This window comes from Asterias rubens, chromosome 8 (assembly GCF_902459465.1).
Source record: "Asterias rubens chromosome 8, eAstRub1.3, whole genome shotgun sequence".
NCBI lineage: Eukaryota > Metazoa > Echinodermata > Asteroidea > Forcipulatida > Asteriidae > Asterias > Asterias rubens.
This window is the reverse complement of record NC_047069.1, coordinates 18,605,652-18,628,024: the sequence shown is the minus strand read 5'-3', so window position 1 is coordinate 18,628,024 and position 22,373 is coordinate 18,605,652. Positions and strand designations below refer to the sequence as shown.

At 37.8% G+C, this 22,373-nt stretch overlaps 1 protein-coding gene across 1 annotated transcript in view; it reads left to right on the top strand.

Moving 5' to 3' along the window:
• The window catches only part of LOC117294068 (gamma-aminobutyric acid receptor subunit alpha-2-like), a 77,894-nt gene that overhangs the window by 19,326 nt on the left and 36,195 nt on the right, over positions 1–22,373 (top strand). The window contains exon 2 of the mRNA XM_033776585.1: positions 9,504–9,643. Within this exon, the coding sequence (XP_033632476.1) occupies positions 9,504–9,643 (140 nt within the window). The remainder of the gene's footprint in view (positions 1–9,503; positions 9,644–22,373) is intronic.

Sequence of the window (22,373 nt, the reverse complement as noted above, 5' to 3'; positions counted from 1 at the left end):
TACTCGATCACGGCACAGTTGACGCACGTCACACTTTCGCCTGCCATTTGTTATATACTCTCCAATCAGTCTTTAGTTTGTCATGGTCTTACCCTCTCTCGTCTTGGTTTATGTCTGATCGCCGTCTTGAACACGTTTGTTGATTTAGAGCGATGTTTAATTAAGGGGGAGCTCTCTGTTTCATAACACGTGTGGAGAATGCTTAGACAAACCATCGGTCTTTTGGGTATACGGTTGATGTGTAGTTACTAGAACGTTATGAGGTCAAGATTTATAGACCGTTAAGGTTGGGCTTTGTTTGGCTGGTTAATGTTTTTAGAATTTGTGTTAGAACAAAGACAACATTAACTTGAGTGGGACCTAAAGGCAGTATTGGTAGTTACCCGAATTAATTATTATCAAAAACCTTAACTGGTAATGAGTAATGGAGAGAGGTTGATAGTATAAAACAATGTGAGAAACGGGTCCCTCGAAGTGACGTAGTTTTCAAGAAAGAAGTCATTTTCAACGAATTTGATTTCGAGGCCTCATAATAAGATTTTGATGTCTCGAAATCAAGCATCTGAAATCACACAACTTCGTGTGACAAGGGTGTTTTTTCTTTCATATTATCTCGCGACTTCGATGACTAATTGAGTCCAAATTTGTACAGGTTTGTTATTTTATGCATATGTTGAGATACGCCAAGTGAGAATACTGATCTTTGACGATTACTATTAATAATGTCCAGTGACTGTTATTCCAATAACCTCAAGATGACGTACCGGTGCTCTCTTTTTGTTCATCTGGTTTTCTTAATTTTTCTCAGTCTTCTGTGGAAAAACATGAGCTGAATAGAAAATAACTTCCATTTCGAGTTTTAGTGAGTTTACAGTTACAGTTTGCAGTTATACACAAAATAAAATTATCTAGCTTAAAGTAGAAATGTAAATATTTCTTTAAAAAGAAAAGTAAAAAAGGACGGTGACCCTTGTTCATCTTCACTGTGTCACGGTATCAGACTTATAAGCAGTACTGTTATTTTAAGGGTGGTCCATTTTCCTTCTTCTTCTTCTTCTTCTTATAACAATTAATTTTTTTGTTATTATTATCCAGAACACAAGATTAATTTCGATACGTAGTCTAGAAACAAAATTACAGCCAAAATCTTCCTGCCCACGTCGAAGTTCGGTCCACAAAACAACGAACACAAAAACAGTTTCAGTAGGTAGCCGCCATCTTGGATTTTCATCTGCATTGCAGACCTGGGATTACGTCACCGGTAATTTTGCAAACCACGTTGTCTCGTTCTGAATATCACCTTTTATTGCTGTTTTCGTAGGCCAGGTCACAATGTACTGGTTACATTATACAGCGAAGACTGACCCGAAAGCCTTCTCAACATGAACATGAGGTCACCGATCTTGTGTTGGAGCATTCTGACCCAGATTTTGTGCCCAAGATCTGGGCAACTTTGACCCCGTACAAGAGCCCACAGCCCTCTGGGCCGCGGTTCCATTGATGGTGTTTTGATGCCGTAAAAATGTTAGGGGTTGGCACTGAAAAATAAAAAATAAATCAATTATAGTTCAGTGTAATTTATGCGAAAATTTGTTTGCAACAGGGCCAAATATCATAGAACTGCTCATAAGCACACACACACAATGTTGCTAAGCACAACACATTCATGTTTACCAGAATAAGGTTACAGCTAAACTACCATGTCACACGTAACATGTGGTTGATATTCTGCTCATTTCTACTAAGCAGCGAGTTTTTCATCAATTTCTTTTGCCTAAGCACCTCTATGAAACTGGGCACTGATCACACAGAGTGCCAGAAACGGATGTATAATTCCTATACAAGCAGTAACTTGCCACTACGCTTTAAAAAAAACATTGGTGAAGACTTTACCGCTGTTTATCATATGCAGGTGTCATTTAGATACAGTCTTCTTCATAGTAAAAAAAAAAACAGCAGTGGTGACTTTTCAAAAACCATGACTTTCCTTCGACCAAATTTAAGTTGACCTCTCAATTTGAGGTGTAAGCAACCATCTCGATGGAAACCTATAATGATATTTACCTGGCTAGAACGAGCTGGAGCCCCGCCGGCCAGTCTCTCGAGGCGGAAGTAAATTGAGCCTATACTCTCCATGTTCGTCTTCTTTGGCTGAGATCTTCTCTCTCTAGATTTTGGCTGCATTTTATCAGAGTATGATACTCTCTGTATTTACCTGTAAACGCAGCCTTCGGCGGTGGTTGTGGCTGAGGCTGCCTATAAGCCAATTGAAGCCAGTAAGTGCTACGGCTCAGTTGGAGCTAGTTACGTCGGGGCTACATTGGGGTAAACGTTTGAGGCTACATTAAGGTCGGGGCTACCTTAAGGAGTCACACAGTGGCACAATGTGGAAACATTCGGAGGAATTGTACTCAGATTTTGGAAGGGTTTCGAATATAAAAAACGACAATTTACACCATTTTAACTTGAGGTTAGAGACTCGTATTTTTCCCTACTCACAATCAGGGCTCCATCTATTTGCTAAAAGGTTACATCACACAAAGGAAATGTTATCTTTAATATTGCTGACTGATATATACAAGCAAAATGCACAATTCATAGTGTTATTTTTGTGAATAATTACGCAAAATATTCCCTCACCTATGCTTTAACATAAGAATATTATCAATAACCTTTTGGAAAATGCTTTCAGTGTCAGGTGGACGTCACCATAATAAGACATATGGATACACAAGCAGGCAAATGACCCGTAATTAAAATTGACAACAGCAATTAAGTGACCTGAACACAACCTCTACAAGGGAGCCGAGACAATAAGCCGTTTGGAGACAATGGCGTATTTATAAATACTCTGTTTGGTGGAAGTCTTTTTGCTTGTACAACACCCGGACAAACAATGCGATATTATGGTGTTCACCGTCTCAATTAAGCTCGTTATAGGGAATGCATACATTTGGTAGTCACTCAAATGTCTGTATTTGTTGAATAATTACTGTCATGCACCTGATATGGCTCCGTTTAAGGGAATCTATACGTTTATAAATCACCCTTAAAATTAATGGCAAAAAAAAACACTTTTGTTTAGGAGCCTATACAGCAACTTTAAAGCATTTTGAGAAACATTTCACTTCGAACTAATGGCTATGTAAAAAGATGTAGGTTTTCGTGCCCACAAAATTGAACCTATAAGAAGGGTTACTGTCAGAACCAATTATTTCAGATTGTGTATTCCTATATAGGTATTATTTTCCTGCGTATATCGCTCCGGATTTTTTTTTTTTGCGATACCTCAAAAACGTAACAACCTTTTTATTTGAAATGACATTAAATCACATGCTAGTTTTATTTGTATACATCTACAAATATATATATATAATTAAAACAATCGAACGTACACTTTGCCTTCAAAATATAAAGCTAAAAACTTGAAGGAACACGTTGCCTTGGATCGGACGAGTTGGTCTATAAAAAGCGTTCTTTAACCCTTTGTTATGAAATGCATTGGTTAGAAAGATGTTTGAAAAGTAGAATAATAATAATAAGAAGACATTTGTAAAGCGCCTAATGCAAAAGCCTCTAAGCGCATTAAAGAAACAATAAAATAAACAATTAGAGAAAGATACAAGATACAAATAGGCAAATTACAAAAAAAAAAGCTTTAAACAAATGAGTTTTCAACAAGGACTTAAAACATTGTAAAGTATTAGCTTGGCGAATATGCCCAGGAAGACTATTCCAAAGAAACGGTGCTGCGTAAGAAAAAGATCTGTGGCCATAAAAAATGGAAGAAGCTCTAGTAGAAGAAAGCAATGATCCACACAAGTATCATTTAAAATGCACCGTTTTCATTTTACGTCGCAAACTAACACGGTCGGCCATTTAATGGGAGTCAACAATTTGACTCCCATAAATGCCCGACCGTGTTAGTCGACGAGGTAAAGAAAATAACTCGCAATTTCGAGGCATATTTGTGTAGATCATTGTATTCTACTTTGACAACATCTTTCTACCCATATGCATTTTGTAAAAAACGGTTACAGAACGCTTTTCAAAGACCAACTCGACAGAATCAAGGCAACGTGTTCCTTAAATGATTTAAAGTTGGTTGCACTGATGGTGTTTAGCTAACACTGTTAGTTTGTATTTTACATCGGGTGAATTTAAATGATGTGTAATGGTCGACAGACAATCTTCTGATGACAGATTTCTAAGTGTATATGATGGTAGTCTGGCACCTATAAGCTCTGTAGCATTAAAATCTCGGTTTATGTTAGCTTGTCCTCTTCTTTTTTTTCTTTTTCTTTTTTCCCCTTAAGTTTTTACTTTTAATTATGTCTAATAAGTAAAAAGGTGATAAAGTTATTTCCAAAACGATTCCTTTAATTCGTCTTATTTCTGTCTTCTTTTTCTATTTTCTCCGTTTCCTTTTAAGTTGAGAAGGTGATAAAGTTGTTTCCAAAAGTATTCCTGGTTTTATTTTGTAGCTGTGGTTGACTTCTATAATGTTCCGCGGTCCAACCAAGGCGCATCATATCTTGTTGCGATTTGTTCTTTAATATCTTGGTGAATTTTGATAGTGGGGTTTGGGTTGTTGGTTGTTTTGTTTTTTATAATTAATTGTTTGAAATACTCTTAAGATCCTCTTGGCTCTTGTCTTAGTCCGATAATTGTTGAACTCTCCGTCTGAATTTCTCGTATTTTTTCCTCTTTTCCTTGAACTCTCTTTGCCACTGACATGGTTGTGATCTTCCTCTATATAGGCCTACGATTCTGCAAAATACACTCTCATCAAAATACCAAAGCTGGAAAACATCTTGCAATTACTTCCGCCCTAACAGACAACTTGCTTCCCGAGTTAGCTCCGTGATGTCTGCACGAGTTTCAGCCAAATTATGCTCCCATCGGAGTTCTCTTCAACTCTGACGTTGTTGAAGATCCATCTCAATATTTCATCACAATTCATTAATCTGATGTAATACATCCCCCTCCCCCCCCCCCCCGTTATTATCCGCACTGTGTCACGTATCGTGACCGAGCGGTTTAGAGCACCTGGCTTAAGCCCTTGTGTATCTGATCAACAGAGTGTGGGTTCAAGTCCCGGTTGTATGTCACGTGTGTCCTTAAGCAAGACACTTAAGCAGTATTGCTTCGTCCTTCAGATGGGTCGTAGAGCCGTTGATCCCGTGTGTTGTGGAATGTGTTAGTTACCCTTGTGTTTCTCGCAGTAGCTGCTAAATGAGCCGCAGCACATACAAGGTGCTGCATACAATTGGTCCCATAGCTCAACAGATTTAAACTAGGATTGATGTTATTGTTCAAGCACTTGGAGTAGGCCAGACTTTATCGGTACATGCGTGTGCTATATAAATATATCATTATTATATCCTTTTTTGATAAGCAACTTGTTATCAAAAAGTCAGTTGACTAAATTAACACTTACAGTGCTCATGATTTAAGCGCCCCGTCGGTTTGAAAGTAAACAGACAACATGGATGTTTGCCAAAAAGCTGTATCAACACTTAATGTGACCCAACATTTATATTTAAAAAAAGATGTAAAAAATTGAGCTCAATCGCTCCCCGAAGTCACGATAAAAATTGCGGAAAAAACGTTTTTACTGTTTTTTGGGATCAGGTTTTGTCAAATGTAACTATTTTAAGAGAAGCTTTTACTGTGACATGGTTTGTCTTTAGTCCTTTAGTCCTCGATAGTTTTTCGGACTGACAAATTCCTCTAGAAAGATGATATCACCACTGTTATTGGCATTTATAACTAATAAAGATTTCAGTCGAGACTTGTCTATATTTTCCCTCTTTTTTTGACGTCATTGCAAATTTTGCAGTTTGTCTGTGAGGGTTTTTTAAATTCCCCATGACTATAGTGGACACCGATGTCGCCTTTCGTCTATTGATTACGTCTATTAATTACGTGTATTGATTACGACTATGGTGATTACGTCAATACATCTTACGTCTTTCGATCATGCCAAATTTTGTTCTCGATTGAAAAAAAAAAGAACCGTAGGCAGTTGGTCTCACTTGAGGTCAAAATCACAGGCTGAACTTAATTGTACAAAAGATTTTTTTTTTAAAGAATAAATTGAGGAGATATGAGATGATTATTGATCTGTATAATACCGTAAAGCGGGAATTGACAGCGTGATAGGGCATAGGTCAAGCTAGCTGACGCCATGAAGCTTCCACGATTACGAGTCGCGTGTGGATGTGAAAGGATTATCCGCCACGCATCCGTCAATAAAGTACCAGGCTTTTCTGTGCTTCGAAATAAGTAAAGGCCAAAAGCAGACATTTTTATATCAGGAAAGGTTGCTTAGGACATTCCTTAGGAAATATTCATCCATGATTATTAGCAAATGTGATATTTGTACAAACTTTTAGCACATGTATTTCAAATATCTTTTTAAGAAACGTTCATTCGATTCAATAGTTTCAGTCACACATTTTACATTTTGTTATAAATGTTTGATACTTGATGTTTGTGTGATTTGCGCCTTATATGCTAATTATATGTGAACACTATTGGTAACTACTCAAAATAATTATTAGCATAAAACCTTACTTGGTAGCGAATAATGGGGAGCTGTTGATAGTATAAAACATGGTGAGAAACGGCTCCCTCTAAAGTGCCATAGTTTTCGAGAAAGAAGTAATTTTCCACGAATTTGATTTTGAGACCTCAGATTTAGAACTTGAGGTCTCGAAATCAACCATCTAAACGCACACAACTTCGTATGACAAGGGTGTTTATATATTATAACTGATATATATGTCGCCCCCTATTCCCTTGTGGTGAACACAAGTTCCTTTATATTATTTGTGTGTATTGTTAATACTATAATGGAAATTGTTTTGTTTACCTAATTGTTTTAATGATATTTTTGTACTACGCACAAAAATACCCAAAATACATCTACTTTTGTAGGTATATTAATACATCATTTGCAATTTGGTTTTATACATATCCTTCCACTAATTTCAGTAACACATCCCCAACGAAACTATATTATTTGATGGTGACCAATTCAGATACTCTTAAATCTTTAAAATCTAAACAGCCTAGCTTCTCGAACGTGCCGATGCTAAAATCTACATTGAGCAATTACTTATATAATATCAATGTCTCTTCTAAGCCTGAAAATGTCCCTTGTTCTAACTGTCTATGGCGGGCATTGTTCAAACAAAAAGCCCAGCAGCCTCGCAATAGTTACCACTCATACTAAAACAATACACGATATATTTACTGTCCCGTGCACAATTCAATTCAACGAAACGTTTATTTCCATACTCACAATAGGAACAGACATAATAAAACCAGCTCTTATATAGACTTAATCATTTGAACACATTTAAGCAGTACCAATACAAGCCAAGAATTAACAAATAAAGCACACAATTGTAAAAACAATACACAGTTTATCTATTGTCCCTTTTTGTAATTCAATTCAATTCAATTCAATTCAATTCAATCCATCAAGTCAAGTCATTGAAACATTTATTTCCGTACTCACAATAAGAACAGACAGATTCATTTTGGGAAAATTTTAAGTAGTACAAATACAAGCCAAGAATTGACCAATAATGCCCACCATAATAACAACAAGTTAAAATCGAGTCAATTCTATTCAAGTCAATGAAACATTTATTTCCGTACTCACAATAAGAAACGACAGAATGATTTGGACACAAGTTGTAGTATTACAAATATAAGCGAATAGTTAACATGACCAATGGGAACGCTACTGAACAAAGTAACAATATATTAAGTGATGGGGAGCCTTTTCTAATACTAAACTGAGCCTTGTGGAGAACATCCCTAGACATAAACAATAAACAAAGTCAACAAACAAAACAAAAACGATCTAGGGAGAGTGCAAACATGTAAAACCGACTCTCCAACTGCTCTCAAAATCAATTAAAACGAATTCAATTCAATTTAGGAACCATTTATTTTCGCATATAAAGGAAAGACGGAATCATTAGGACACATTTATAGTACAATACCAGCAAGTACCAAGTAACAAACTTCAATAAGTGAGTATCAAAGGACGCTTTCTAATAAGCTGAAACTTGTTTAAAACAGCCTATAGACATAATATATTTAATAAGCAAAAACAACATAACACAACAAAACAGAAGGGACAGGAGAGAAAGCAGAAAGTACCCGTCATGAGCTAAGCATGCAATACCCAGGAAATAATGACTGTGTTCTATTTCTACCTCCATGGTTAGATAAATGCAATGGTTTGACCATAAAGAGATGATCTCTCTATGGTTTAACACACAACATCATCCCGTTATGCTGACCAAATCTTAAGGTAAACGTACTTCTGTGTGATTATTCTACGAGCGAGAGCCCCACCCCCACCCCCCTCCCCACAACCCCCCCCCCCCCACCCCAAACCCCCCCCCCCTCCACACCCAACCCCCCTCCCCACCCCCCCACCCCCTCCCCCACCCCCCCCCCCCCCAAAAAAAAAACCACCTTAAATAGAATATCAGCGCAAATCAAGCACTGGAATAAATCCCTCAGCATGTCAATCTTGATGCTCCAACACAGAAAGCCTCATACACTAAGTCAATATGATTCGTCGGACTTGCACATCTGTGGATCCCCAGCCGGGTTAACGATAACAAGACTTGTTCTTGTGCATTGTGTGTGTGTGTGTGTGTTTGGAGGGGGGGGAAGGGGGGGTCACCTGACTTAAAAAAAAAGATGTATTGTTTTAGATGGGAAGGATTGACGTCACACAATCCATGAAAACATCTGGGGCACTTTTTGAAATCGTTTAAAGCTTTCGAAGAGCACGAGGGGGGAAGGAAGAGAATGTTATACCTAAATTATACGAATAAGTATTATTAAACCATATGTAAGCCCTCCTAGCCCCCCCCCCCCCCCCCCCCCCCCCACCCGTCTCCCGCAGTTTAATGTTGGATTTCATCGCTGGACGATGCCGGTAATTCGAGGTTGTTGATGTTGAATATCATTTAAATTGTTTTGTTTATTTTGTTTTGGGGTTTTTTTTTTTGCATTGGACAATTTTGGCAACTACGCAAAACAATTGTAAGCATGTATACTTACTTTGCAACGAGCGATGGAGAGCTGTTGAAACAAATTGTGAGAAGCGGCTCCTCTTATGTAACGTAGTTTTTGAGAAAGATGTAAATTTCTCACTCAAATATTAAAAGATTTCTGGCCTGGAGCTATTCAGTATAGGCATCAGTGAAAGCACACAAGTTTTTGCAACAAGGGTTTTTTTTCGTTAATGTTTCTCTTACAACTTCGATGACCAATCGAGTCCAAATTTTCACAGGTTTGTTTTTGTATGCATATGTTAGGAAAGAAAACGATGGAACAAAGGCACATAACAATGTAAAGGCAGAGTACAGGATGAGCTTGACCTTTAGGTGAGGGCGCCCTTCTCAAATGACGTCACGTGTGTTATGTACTTACCCTTTTCAAACAACCCAAACTTCTCTTTACAGTATGTTGGGGACGTGTCTCGGAGATGGAGTTGAGTACAACGTCAACAGAGAACACGAGGAGCAAGCCAGAAAGAATATCACCCGAATTCTAGACCAACTGACCAACAACTATGATAAGAACCTGCGACCTGGGATCAAAGGTTGGTGAAATGTCACAGGTCAAATTCTATCGCAGCCATCTTACTTTTTATGCCATTCAAACCAATAACCAAAAGCGAGGCAGCAAGTAGACTTGATTCAAGTCCCGTTCTCGTGCGAGAGGTCCCTATGCATACCCGCAGTCAATATAGCTTTTAGTGGTCCCGAGGAATAGGTTTAGGGGAATGCAGAGCAGTTTTCTAGCGATGGCACGGGATTGGGACTTGAGTCAAGTCTAGGCAGCAAGGGAAGAATAAACCATTTTGAAATACTCTGGACAGAATTGGGTTCGGGTAAACTTTCTCTCACATTTGGTACCTTGTGTAGACCATGGACAAAACAAAAAAAAGAAAATACAAGGACTTCATGGGGAAATTCTCAAGACCGGGGTTCTCCACAAGGATTTTTGTGTGCAAAGTCAAGGGGGGAAACAGGGACGTTAGAAACGGCAAACGTATCCATGGGATGCAAACATGGGAATGTGGGTGGATAACATCCAAAGTTTTGTTAAAGGAACATTACGGAATGTTTTTTGCTAACAAAACAGTTGCTCCATGGCAGTGTAAGCACTTTATGTAATCCACAATACATAAACTGATAAACCTGTAGAAGTTTGAGATCGATCGGCCATCTGGGTCACTAGAGAATAGTGAACAACCGATTACAAGTTTTGCATTGCATCGATGCCAAAATAAAAATGAATAAGACGCTCACTGAGCGATAAACTCAAAACGCGAAGTAAGATTACTTATTTCTCATCAAACATGACATTTCAGACAGCGATATTTAAAGGGGTGTTTTCTACTATCATCATCATTAGACCATGTAAGTTTTATGTAAATCTGTGATCTTCACGATTTTTGTTTCTTACCAATTCTGGAACGTTCCTTTAAAGTTATAAAATCAAGGGGGATCAAGAATGGTTTAAAGGTATGTGTGGCTGAACAATATGGACGTACACAACCCAAGGTTCTCGTTTTAAGCAAATAATTTGAATTCAATGGTGTTGTTTCTAAGGTCTTCAGAAAGGGGCTGGATGTCCCTGTGCCATCGGCGATTTTGAAGTTAATTTTAATCCAACAAACGAAATAAAACGCTAATAACATTAATGTGAAAGAGCAAGTCCCGAGGTTAAGTCTTTGTCGTTGCATCGTTCGCTCAAAAATAACGGCAGTCTCACGTCGGTCGTAGCGCGGACTCGTTTTAGCCAAATTCAATTAATAGTAGGCCTATGAATTGCATTTTCTGGTAATGTGTATTCAAGGTTTTGCAAACATATTATATGCAACCCATAAATTGTCTCTGGGTTTCAGTTAACGGTAATAAGGTTGGCAAGAGGGGAAAATAGCTGAAAATAGGAAAGGTAATTATCGTCCATAATGTTAATTACAATTACAGTGATTTATCTTAAATAGTTTGTGTAATGTCATCATGTAACTATAGGAACGAATTATTAAGCAAACCTGAAGTAAACTTGATAAATTATTATGTTTACTATGGTTATTGTCAAAACAAAGTATATTATTATTAAAAATTTAACAGCTGCTGGGTCTTTTAATATTGAAAACACAACACGGCAATTTTTTCAATACATTTTTTTTCCCTTTTTCTTGTTGTCATTTATTTCCATTTAAAATTACATTTTGGCCTACACAGCTGTTATGTTTTACATAAAAATAGAGCGGGTGACGCGAGGGAGTTCCAGTTCGGGGACAGGTGATTTTCTGTTTTGGGAAATGTGCTCATTCGGGGTATAGCTTACTCCTGATTAGGGTGTTTATGGTTCACAATAATGGGGGAAGAGGATCAAATAAAGATATGACAACTTGGATAGTTAAAGGATCTCAATGTACCCTTCTGATTATGTAGGTGTTGACGTCATCATTTAAGTCCTGATTGAGGCACATTGATCGAGAGACATTTTTATTGTGTATATTAAGTATATCCCATCTGGCCTACACCATGCCCATTATGGGCCTAGATTTAAGTCAGTGAGCACAATATTTTGCGATTACTCAAAATAATTATAAGCATAAAACCTTACTTGGTAAAGAGTAATGGGGAGAGGTTGATAGTATTAAACATTGTGTGAAACGGCTCCCTCTGAAGTAACGTAGTTTTCGAGCAAGAAGTAGTTTTCATCGAATTTGATTGCGAGACCGCAGATTTAGAATTTGAGGTCTCGAAATCAAGCATCTGAAAGCACACAACTTCGTACGACAGGGGTGTTTTTTGTCTTTCATTATTATCTCGCAACTTTGGCGACCGATTGAGCTCAAATTTTGGCATGTTTGTTATTTTATGCATATGTTGAGATACACCAAGTGAGAAGACTGGTCTTTGACAATTACCAATAGTGTCCAGTGTCTTTAAGTAGAAATTATTGATGATATAGCCTTCCATTAAAACTATATTTATACCGTGATTGAATGGGCTCTACTGGTTTGGGGGACATTCAGGGAAGAAGTATACATCCCAAACGGGGGCAGGTTATAACAACAAAATTACTGCCCTTTTAAAGGGAAGGTACACGTTTGGTAAAATTACTCAAAAGAAATATTTACTTAAAAACTGACTTGGTGACGAGTATTGGAGAGTTGTTGATAGGATAAAACAGTGTGGGGAAACAACTCTCTCGGAAGTAACGTAGTTTTTGAGAAAGAGGTAATTTCTCACTAAAATAATAAAAAACTTCTAGCTAGAAGTCTTTTATTCCTATCTGAAAGCCAACAAGGGTGTTTTTTATTCCATCATTGGCTCGCAACTTCGATGACCAATTGAGCCCAAATTTTCACAGGCTTGTTATTTTATGCTTATGATGGGATACACCAAATGAGAACACTGGTCTTTGACAATTACCAAACGTGTACAGTGCCTTTAAGACAGACGGATCTTGGGTTTCCAATTTAAAAACATCGAAGCACTGAGGCTTTGAAAGATTTAAATCATCGTATAAATTGTATGCCATATTCCAAACGCAAGTCTCCTGAACACACACGCGTGTCCTCATATCTACTCTCATGTATCATTTGCTCGCTCCCCACACCAATATCCACGCTCCAAGTGTCGCAAATCTCTGTAAAGTGAAGCAGTTGTCAGGTTTAATCATCGAGAGCCGACACTGCGTTCTTTCCCAGTCTATGACTCCATTATCCACACCAGAAAAACAATCAAAACCAAGGGGGGTGTCCGCCGTGCATTAGCTGTCGTGAAAAAGACGTAGCTATAACTAAACAAAGCGGGACGCGGCGTTTATTGCAATCCGATAGTTACGTTGTGGGGTTAATCTCTTTGAAAACGTTGTATCACTATCAGTGAGGATTTGTAATTAAATGCCCTATACAAAACGGATGTGCATAAAGGTTGTCCTTGGAATCGCCATTATGTTTAGACTGCCAAATGAACAATAGTATTGGTAAGACATAGTGCATATACATCAATCTATTTAAGACTGACCTATATTAAGTCCGTCTCTGTAATTTGACCCAGACAGTTTATTGATTTTTTTTAAAGATAATTAACAACACAAAATAGGTTTTTAAATTTGATACAGACATCAGTTTCATATCAAGCTCTCAGTTTTTATAAGATGTTGACGATTACAAAATGGCTGCAAATTGAAATACGATCAGCACATTGTAGCGGACATGAAGTTTTATGAAGGTTACATTAATTTGCGTTTGTGAAAACATATATCTGAAGGGAGGTTTGCGGTAAAAAAAAATATTATATATATATTTTTCAGATATCGTTAATTTTCTTTGTATACGTTAGAAACCATAGGTTCGGGTAAGTTTGTCTGTATATACCCAAACCAACCAGTCACTCCTATAGTGTCAACCGTATCTCAAAAATATACCAAACAGTGCACTCCTTATAAAGTCTATCGCAAAACGGCTAATCGGCACAAGGCTAACAAATAAAATCGACTTTTATTGGAGACCATTTTCATCATTTCCCCTACCTCAGTATGTAATAATTCCGAAACATATTCCAGGGGAAGTAGATGAACTTTATACATGGCCCATAAGTTGAGATATAGACCCAAATAAAATTAACATTGCGTTCAATTGAAAATCAAAATGGCGAATGAAGACGCCACCAAAACAAAAATATTTAGCGAATAAAATCCATTGTGGAACGAAAAACCAGCGAGAATGCATATTGAACTGTAGTATATGTAATTATGCATGGCTGCTAAAGTGACACAGATTGATGAGGTATGATAATAATCTGTTCTACGACGCTGCCAAGTGTTGTGTCATCATTACAGATGGATTTATAAAACCTATGTCAAGTCCCTTGCGTTCCTTGAAGATATGTTTATCCAATACTTAAAAAATCTTATACGAAACGGCTGTTGATATTTGCATAGTGGTCCTTGGGGGCACTATTCTTAATATTGAAGCTTCGGGTTCACAATTACCAATCTATGAATTAAGAGGTAACAGAAAATTACGTAGCAGAGTGGCATTATGTCCCTTTAGATTGGTTGATAGTTACCCTGGGGGTTCCGCAAGGGTCTATATTGGGTCCCCAAAGCACCCCAAGCATATAGTCTTAATTATATTGATGCGTATTTGAGATGAAATTAATTGAGACCGGTGTGGCGATGTCACAATTTATCCAAACAAGTAGGTGGACAAAGCTAGTGTTCTAAGCACTCCTTCATCAAGCAGTAATGAGGCTAAAGGGGGAGAAGCAGCAATCGATTTATTTTGGACTTGCTTGTGTTTTTCCTCCAATCCTTGTCGTTGGGTCAGGCTTGGATGTGATCCACGTAGATACGAGAGCCTCGGGCGATACTCGGGCCTGTGTTTTTGCATCGGGGAGTGCTCGGAATACTAGCCCCCGCGAGATGAGATTTTTTTTGTCCGTCATTGGGTCCACTTGAACGTCAGAGCGATACCGAGGGTTCAGGTCATCTTATACGGTTGACCGTACACCAGTAACGGCCACCCCATCTCAACTCACCTGCTCTTTACTTTCTTCTCTCTCGTTCTCTTCCCCGCTGGTCGTTGTGAAAATTGGCATGGTGATCCAAACCCGAAATTTAAGTTGAGTTGATTTTTGTTTAGCCCTAGGCTATGGATATAATAGCCATCTTGTGGATTTGGAGAGGACGACAACAGACTGTGTTTTATGTTAAGATGCGTGGTTGGAGACTTGCTGTATTACCTCCTTTGAAGTTCCAAGATAATAAAATAGTTGTCGTGAATCTTGTTTTTAAGTAGCAAACGGCCGTCTGGTGTTTAAACACCATGGTTGGTTCATTCTAAATATCATACTCTTGCAATCTGAGGAATACCGTAAGACCAGGCAACAAGCCCCTTCAGACTGGACTTGAGAAAAGAGAGAAAAAAGGAGAAGGAAAAGAAATGAGGACGTGTACTCTCCCTCCTTCCCAAGCATCCCTCGAGCCCGCCTTCCATCGTCAAGGATGCATACCCGCATCCAGGGGCCACCGCCTTGAGGCGTTTGGCAACCCAGGGTATGTTGGTCACAGTGCACTGAGTTTCAAAAATCTGTTGACGCACGTCGTTTATAGCTTTGGGGTGTTCTCAATTAATAAGGGATCAAAGTATGATATCAATAATATGCATGTAAGGTTTGGATAGTTTGCTCTCTGATGGAATGATGACTGACAATTTCAAAGTGTACATCAATCATTGATGACCAAAAGACGCTGGGCACTTCTGGTAATTGGCAAAGACCAGTCTTCGCACTTGGTGTATCTCAACATTATGCATAAAATAACAAACCTGTGAAAAAACAACCTTGTCACACGAAGTTGTGTGCTTTCAGATGATTGGTTTTGGTACCTCAAAATCTTATTCTGAGGTCTCGAAATCAAATTCAAATATTTTAGTGGAAAATTACCTCTTTCTTGAAAGCTACGTTATTTCAACGGGAGTCGTTTCTCACAATGTTTTATACAATCAACTGCTCCATTGCTTGTTACGAATTAAGTTTTTATGCTAACAATTGTTTTACCTGTACGTGCTAACCCATGGTGTCTATCCAGTTCCTTTAATAAAGTACAGAAGTGTTATTTATAAATGCAATATGTGCCATCAGATTGAGTCAATTCACTCATATCCGAAACATTCATTCCATTGTGTGTACATTTCAAACACCTATATACGTCATCAACATGGTGCACAATGGTCCAAAAAATGTTTATTTATGTCGTCAAAATTGCGACTCTCGGGATGCTTTTAAAGCCAGTGCACACTTTTGGTAAATACTCAAAATAATTATTAGCATAAAACCTTTCTTGGTAACGAGTAATGGGGAGAGGTTGATGGTATAAAACATTGTGAGAAACGGCTCACTCTGAACTAATGTAGTTTTCGAGAAATTTTCCACAAATTAGATTTCGATACATCAGGTTTAGAATTCGAGGTCTCGAAATCAAGTATATAAAAGCACACAACTTCATGTGACAAGGGTGTTTTTTCTTTCATTGTTATATCGCAAATTCGGCGTCCACATGAGCTCGAATTACCAAAGGTGTTCAGTCTCTTTAAACGGGGAATGTTGTTCTTTCTAAGCGACTTAAAAAGGGAATCCTAAAAAAAAAAGTCATTACATTTTTTTGAGGATGGGAATTCTATACTACAGAAGAAAAAAATTGCCGTCTATCCACTCTTGGATGAGGACTTGTCTCTTCCATTGCTCTGTGCCTCTTGCGTTTTACCATCATCATGGTCAACCGAAAAAAAAACTTCGGGTGTGTTCTTTTATTGCAGATGAATTTGTACTGTGTTTCTTACATGGTGTCACGTATTTACTATTGCTGGTTGCTTGAGCAGTCTCCTAATTAGTGTCCGTGTTTCTTCTAGTTTTGTTAAATTTAAGAGTAAACTTTAAAGCTTATCTCATTCCCAAATAATAGATTTAAATTTTGTTCTAGCTCGTTTTAATTTATCTTTTTCGTTTGTTAAACGCTTTGATCATGTTTGTCAAAAGCGCACTATGAATGCCTGTTTTTATAATTGTTATTGATGAATTTGATTCAGGGATTTCAACCTCTGTCGATCAACTTAAAGATAAAGGCCCTGGTCCCAATTTCATAAAGCCTGTAAGCAAAAAAATTTGCTCAGCATGAAATTTCTTCCTTGATAAAAAAACAGGATTACCAACAAAATTTCCACGTGATTTTCAGGATAAGCAAACAACAGCTGAATACCAGTATCAAGCAATATGCAACAAATGGAAACTTGGTTGGTAATCCTGTTTTTATCAAGGAAGAAGTTTCATGCTAAGCAAATGTTTGGGCTTACAGGCTTTATGAAATTGGGCCCAGGTATGATGTCTCATCCTATTTTCTGCTTGTTGATACCAAATGACTGTCCGTCAGTCTTGTTTCACCGTTGTATCACCATCGTGTTCTCAGTGGTGCCACTTACTCCGTGTGTTCCAGTGATTGACTACTGAGCTCCAATGGTTATCTGTCCTCCGGCATATTGTGACCTGCTCAACTCTATTTTCTTGTTTGCACCGATTCTAAGATGACAGGAGTTTCAGTCTGTCTGCGTATTCATGTTCTTATATTTCGCGGTCCTTGTACCTGATGGTTCGTTCCATTTAGATGTGGCTTTCGTACAATTTCTGATGTGTATGCTATTTTAATGTTAGTGTTTGACTTTTGCTATTCTTGGTCATAATCGACATAAACATGTATAGACTCTCATGTGCCCTTTCACTTTATTCCCTTTAGTTGTATACCGTTGTGTCTAAACTCATTAGAAGGTACCTGACTATTTTCCTTCCCAGTCTCGGTTTCAGTCATATGGGAGTTATAAAGAGACAATCGTCTGGCTGACTGTTTGTATTAAGTATCTGTGGAATAGTGTACTTATGTTCATTTGGTTTGTGTTTTGGGGATGGTTACATCAGACGTATCCAATTTACCCAATGACTACCGGTTTCAGATGCAGTTGTGTCCGCCATGCAATACTGTCCGCCATCAATACTGTCCGCTCCAGACACTTTTGCATAAGCAATCGTGTCCGGGGCTATGCAAAAACCGTCCGGCGGACTTGTACATGACTGTGTGCGCGCGTAAGCGAGCGTGCATGCACTTATTCTACGTACATGTATATGCAGCATGAATATTCACGTATTATGATTGCAGCGAATACCCAACGACCGAACATTTCCCATGTCATTTACGACACGCATTTAGCTTGTAAAAAAAATTACCAATGTGTTCCGTCGACCAAGGGCGTTTAATTTACTGCAAGGACGGTTTTGCACGGGGGCAGACACAACTGCATATGCAAATGAGTCCGGGCGGACACAACTGCATTTTGCAGCAGCGTCCGGGCGGACACGATTGCACATGCAAAGCCGTCCGGCGGACATTATTGCATATGCTCCTGCTGAAGTGACGTAGTTTTCGAGTTAGAAAACAAATTCCACGATTTTGATTTCGAGACCTCAGATTTAGAATTTGAGGTCTCTAAATCAAGCATCTGAAAGCAAACAACTGCGTGTGACAAGTGTATTTTTTCTTTTTCATTATTATCTGGCAACTTCGACAACCGTTTGAGCTCAAGTTTTCACAGGTTTGTTATTTTATGCATATGTTGAGATACACTAAGTGAGAAGACTGGTCTTTGACAATTACCAATAGTGTCCAGTGTCTTTAAAGGTTCCTTAAAGTAAAGGGCATGTCACAGGAGGTAATTTACAGGCACCTGTTCAAGGCAATCTCAGAAGAAAAGCCATTCACATTTGAATAATCACACTCTTTTGGGGGATCGTAAGACATTGTTTGAAAAATTATTATTGTGCTACCAAAGTTGTCCTGTATTAATGCAATGCAGTTGCTGGCCTCTACAATACGTGCAAAAGGTGCCTCTCGTGACACGGCACTTAAAGTGGATCTTTTTAATTGTGTGTGGAAATTTACATCTAGACCCCCATAACCATGTACTTGCTGTATGACCAGGGACCAATTTCACAAAAGAGAAAAGATTGATCTTAAAGGAAAATTACAGAATTGGGGTTGCGGACAAAACAGTTGCTGACAGTGTAAGCACTTTATGTAATCCACCAGATATAAAAACTGACAAACCTGTAGAAGTTTGAGATCAATGGGACATCTGGGTCCAGAGAAAATAGTGGAAAACCGATTCACATTTTTGCATAACATCGATGCAAAAAGAAAAACTAATAAAACGCTCACTGAGCGATAATACTATAGGATTATTATTTTCTCAACAAAATTACATTAAGACAATTATATTTCATGGGATGTTGTTTACTATCATCATCATTAGACCGTGTAAGTTTTATGTTAATCTGTGATCTTCCCGATTTTTGTTTCTTACCAATTCTGTAACGTTCCTTTAAAGCCATTATACACTTTCGGAACAGAAAAAAAAAGTTCACAGATTTACAAATAATTACAGGGTTTACAGAAGGTAATGGTGAAAGACTTCTCTTGAAATATTATTCCATGAAATGGTTTACTTTTTGAGAAAACATTAAAACAGTTATCAATTCTCGTTGTCGAGAATTTCGGATTTATTTTGAACACATGTCATTACACGGCGAAACGTGCGGAAACAAGGGTGGGTTTTCCCTTTATTTTCTCCCGACTCCAATGACCGATTGATCCTAAGTTTTCACAGGTTTGTTATTTTATATATAAGTTGTGATACACGAAGTGTGGGCCTTTGGACAATACTGTTTACCGAAAGTGTCTAATAGCTTTAAAGATATATTTTTATTTTTATTTCTTTTGTTTTAAATATTAATTTGACATACACAATGATTACAAGTTGGTCAAGGTTAGAACAAAAGTGTAAAAACTGTCATCAAAAAATGAGTAAAACCAAACCCCTGCCAACGAAAAAAAAAAATTATTATTTAATATAATTTAGGAGATTGCACTAAAAAAAATCAAAAATCACACATTGGAAAACTTTAAAAAATAAAAATAAAAATATCCAGATTAGTGCAAAAATAGCACCCACAACAAAACACCATAACAACAGCATTCTTAACTGCCATCAAACTGTGATGTCACAATACAGAACAATCATCTGGTAAAGGATTAAACTTAGTACTTGGTGAAATGGAGCATTGTTGGCCTATACAAGTCTATGCAGTGATTTATAACTTGCAATTATTTAGGCAATGATATACGATGTGATGCATTCTCCTATACTTGCCAAGAATGCTGGAACATTTCAACTATGCCGCTGAAAGATTGATGTTCAAAAATAATCAAAGCACTAGTTTTATTTGTCGTAAATACTACAAGTGGGTCAGATTGCAAGATGGTTCACGCTGCTGTAGATTGACAGATGTGCAACAGTGCAATGTGAATAACTCATGGTAACAACAGTTTGAGATATAATCTGAAACTTTGAGAACAAAATCTGAAACTTTAATAAAATTTGGTGATTTGTTTTGTCTCACCCTTATCTGCCCAACTGCGGGATGTCCCGTAGAACACACAAGTCTTCACAACCAATGTGGAGGTTACTTTCATTAAAGACACTGGACACTATTGGAAATTGTCAAAGACCAGTCTTCTCACTTGGTGTATCTCAACATATGCATAAAATAACAAACCTGTGAAAATTTGAGCTCAATCGGTCATCGTAGTAGCGAGATAATTATTAAAGAAAAACACACCCTTGTCACACGAAGTTGTGTGCGTTTAGGTGGTTGATTTCGAGACCTCAAGTTCTAAATCTGAGGTCTCGAAATCAAACTCGTGGAAAATTACTTCTTTCTCGAAAACTATGGCACTTCAGAGGGAGCCGTTTCTCACAATGTTTTATGCCATCAACCTCTCCCCATTACTCGTCACCAAGAAAGGTTTTATGGCAATAATTATGTTGAGTAATTACCAATAGTGTCCACTGCCTTTCAACCAAATAATTAGTTTGGGGAAACCCATTACCTATAACAATAAAAATACAATATATGTATCAGATTAAGCAGGGACCTCTATGCCCAACAACTCAGATTAAATATCAAATATATTTATTGCCAAGATAAAAAACATGAAATTGGTCTGCCCTGTGTAAATGAGATTACATCACATACAAGAAAGGCATAGCAACAATAGACAACAAGAATACAATTACCATTTACAGACATATATAAATAGACTAGATTTTTTAGGAGAGTTTTCAGTTCTTAAAAGTACTGTCCTGCTTTTTAACTACCTGGGTGGAAGGTAAAAAAAAAAGGCTGTAAATTCAAGTTTTGTGCTTAAAGGATTCGGGTACTTTTTCAAAAAGTCCACAGATTTGCATTAAACTTACAGGGTTTGAAGATCGTGATAGTGGAAAGCTTCCCTTCAAATATTAACTACGGTTGTGTAGTTTTTGAGCAATGAGTAAAACAAGTCACAAAATAATTTTGGTCTCATGAGACCAAAACTATTTTAGCATGCAAAATCCCCTTAGCCAGTTATGATATTATACCAAAACCATAGCATAACTGGTTTTATACGTTTTTACATGCTAAATCTGACACGAAAATTAATACTTTTACTCATTTCTCAAAAACTACCGCACCTCAGTAAGTAAAAATTCAAGGGACGCTTTCTTCTATCATAATCTTCAAACTGTGTAAGTTTAATGTAAATCTGTGGACATTGTGTTTTTTGTTAGGACAAAGTACATATACCCTTTAACGCATATTTAATTGGGCGCCAGATAGAGCCATTGTATCACTTTAATGGAATACACCGTTAGATGTAGGGCAAGCTAGTCCATTAGATCAGATTGTTCAAATAATAACATCAGGTAGGAGCTGTGTATTAGCCTTGACTTTTCGGAGATATATAATAGATGTTAATTGTGCATCTTTTGTTTGATGTTGTTGACTGTAAGCCAGGGTATCACCTAATGTCCATAAAGCAGTCAGATTTGCTCACTGGTTTCTGTCGCTGCCTACCATGGTTCGATTCCCCTACCGGAGCCTTGCATCTGGATTTGGTATTTCACTCCCTACCTGACTGCGTGGATTTTCCACAACTTGTTTGTTTGTTTTGTTCAGGCACTGGACACCTTTGGTAAATGTCAAAGCAGTGTTCTCACTTTGTGTATCCCAACACTATGCATAAAGTCTGTGCAAGTTTGGACTTAATTGGTCATCGAAGTTGCATGAGAGTAAGGAAAGAAACAAACAATCATGTTGCACTAATTAATGTGGGTGCTTTTAGGTGCCAAAAAAGCTTCAGGACTGAAGTATTTTAGTGTTTGTGAGTGAGAAATTACGTTCAGAAGGAGCCGTTTCTCGCAATGTTTTAAACTATAAACTGTATATGGATGTTTAATCAACATGTTGGCTATAAGGGAACACTTTAAATATCGGTTGTATTATATACCCGCGACTGCAACGTTACTATAACATGCAGTAATTGGTAATGAATATTCCTAAATTGATGTTTGATGCATCCACGTTGAATCGTGCCCCCTCCGGGTCGGATTAAAGGCCGGCCCTCTATAGCCAAGTCATTCCACAAGGAGAAACAGTCTGAGGTGGGCGGGGTGGTTTAATAATAAAAAGGCCTCATATCTTGGTTCTTGCGTTGTCAAATCTTCTCAGTGAAAATGAAGACGACTAGGACAATCTCTGAAATACATTAATAAGACTGTCTATACCCATCCTCTCCCATCAATGCACAATCACACTGAGACGACAATGTGCCCTTCAATCGGGCGGTTTTATTGCGGCTTATATCTTGACCCAGAT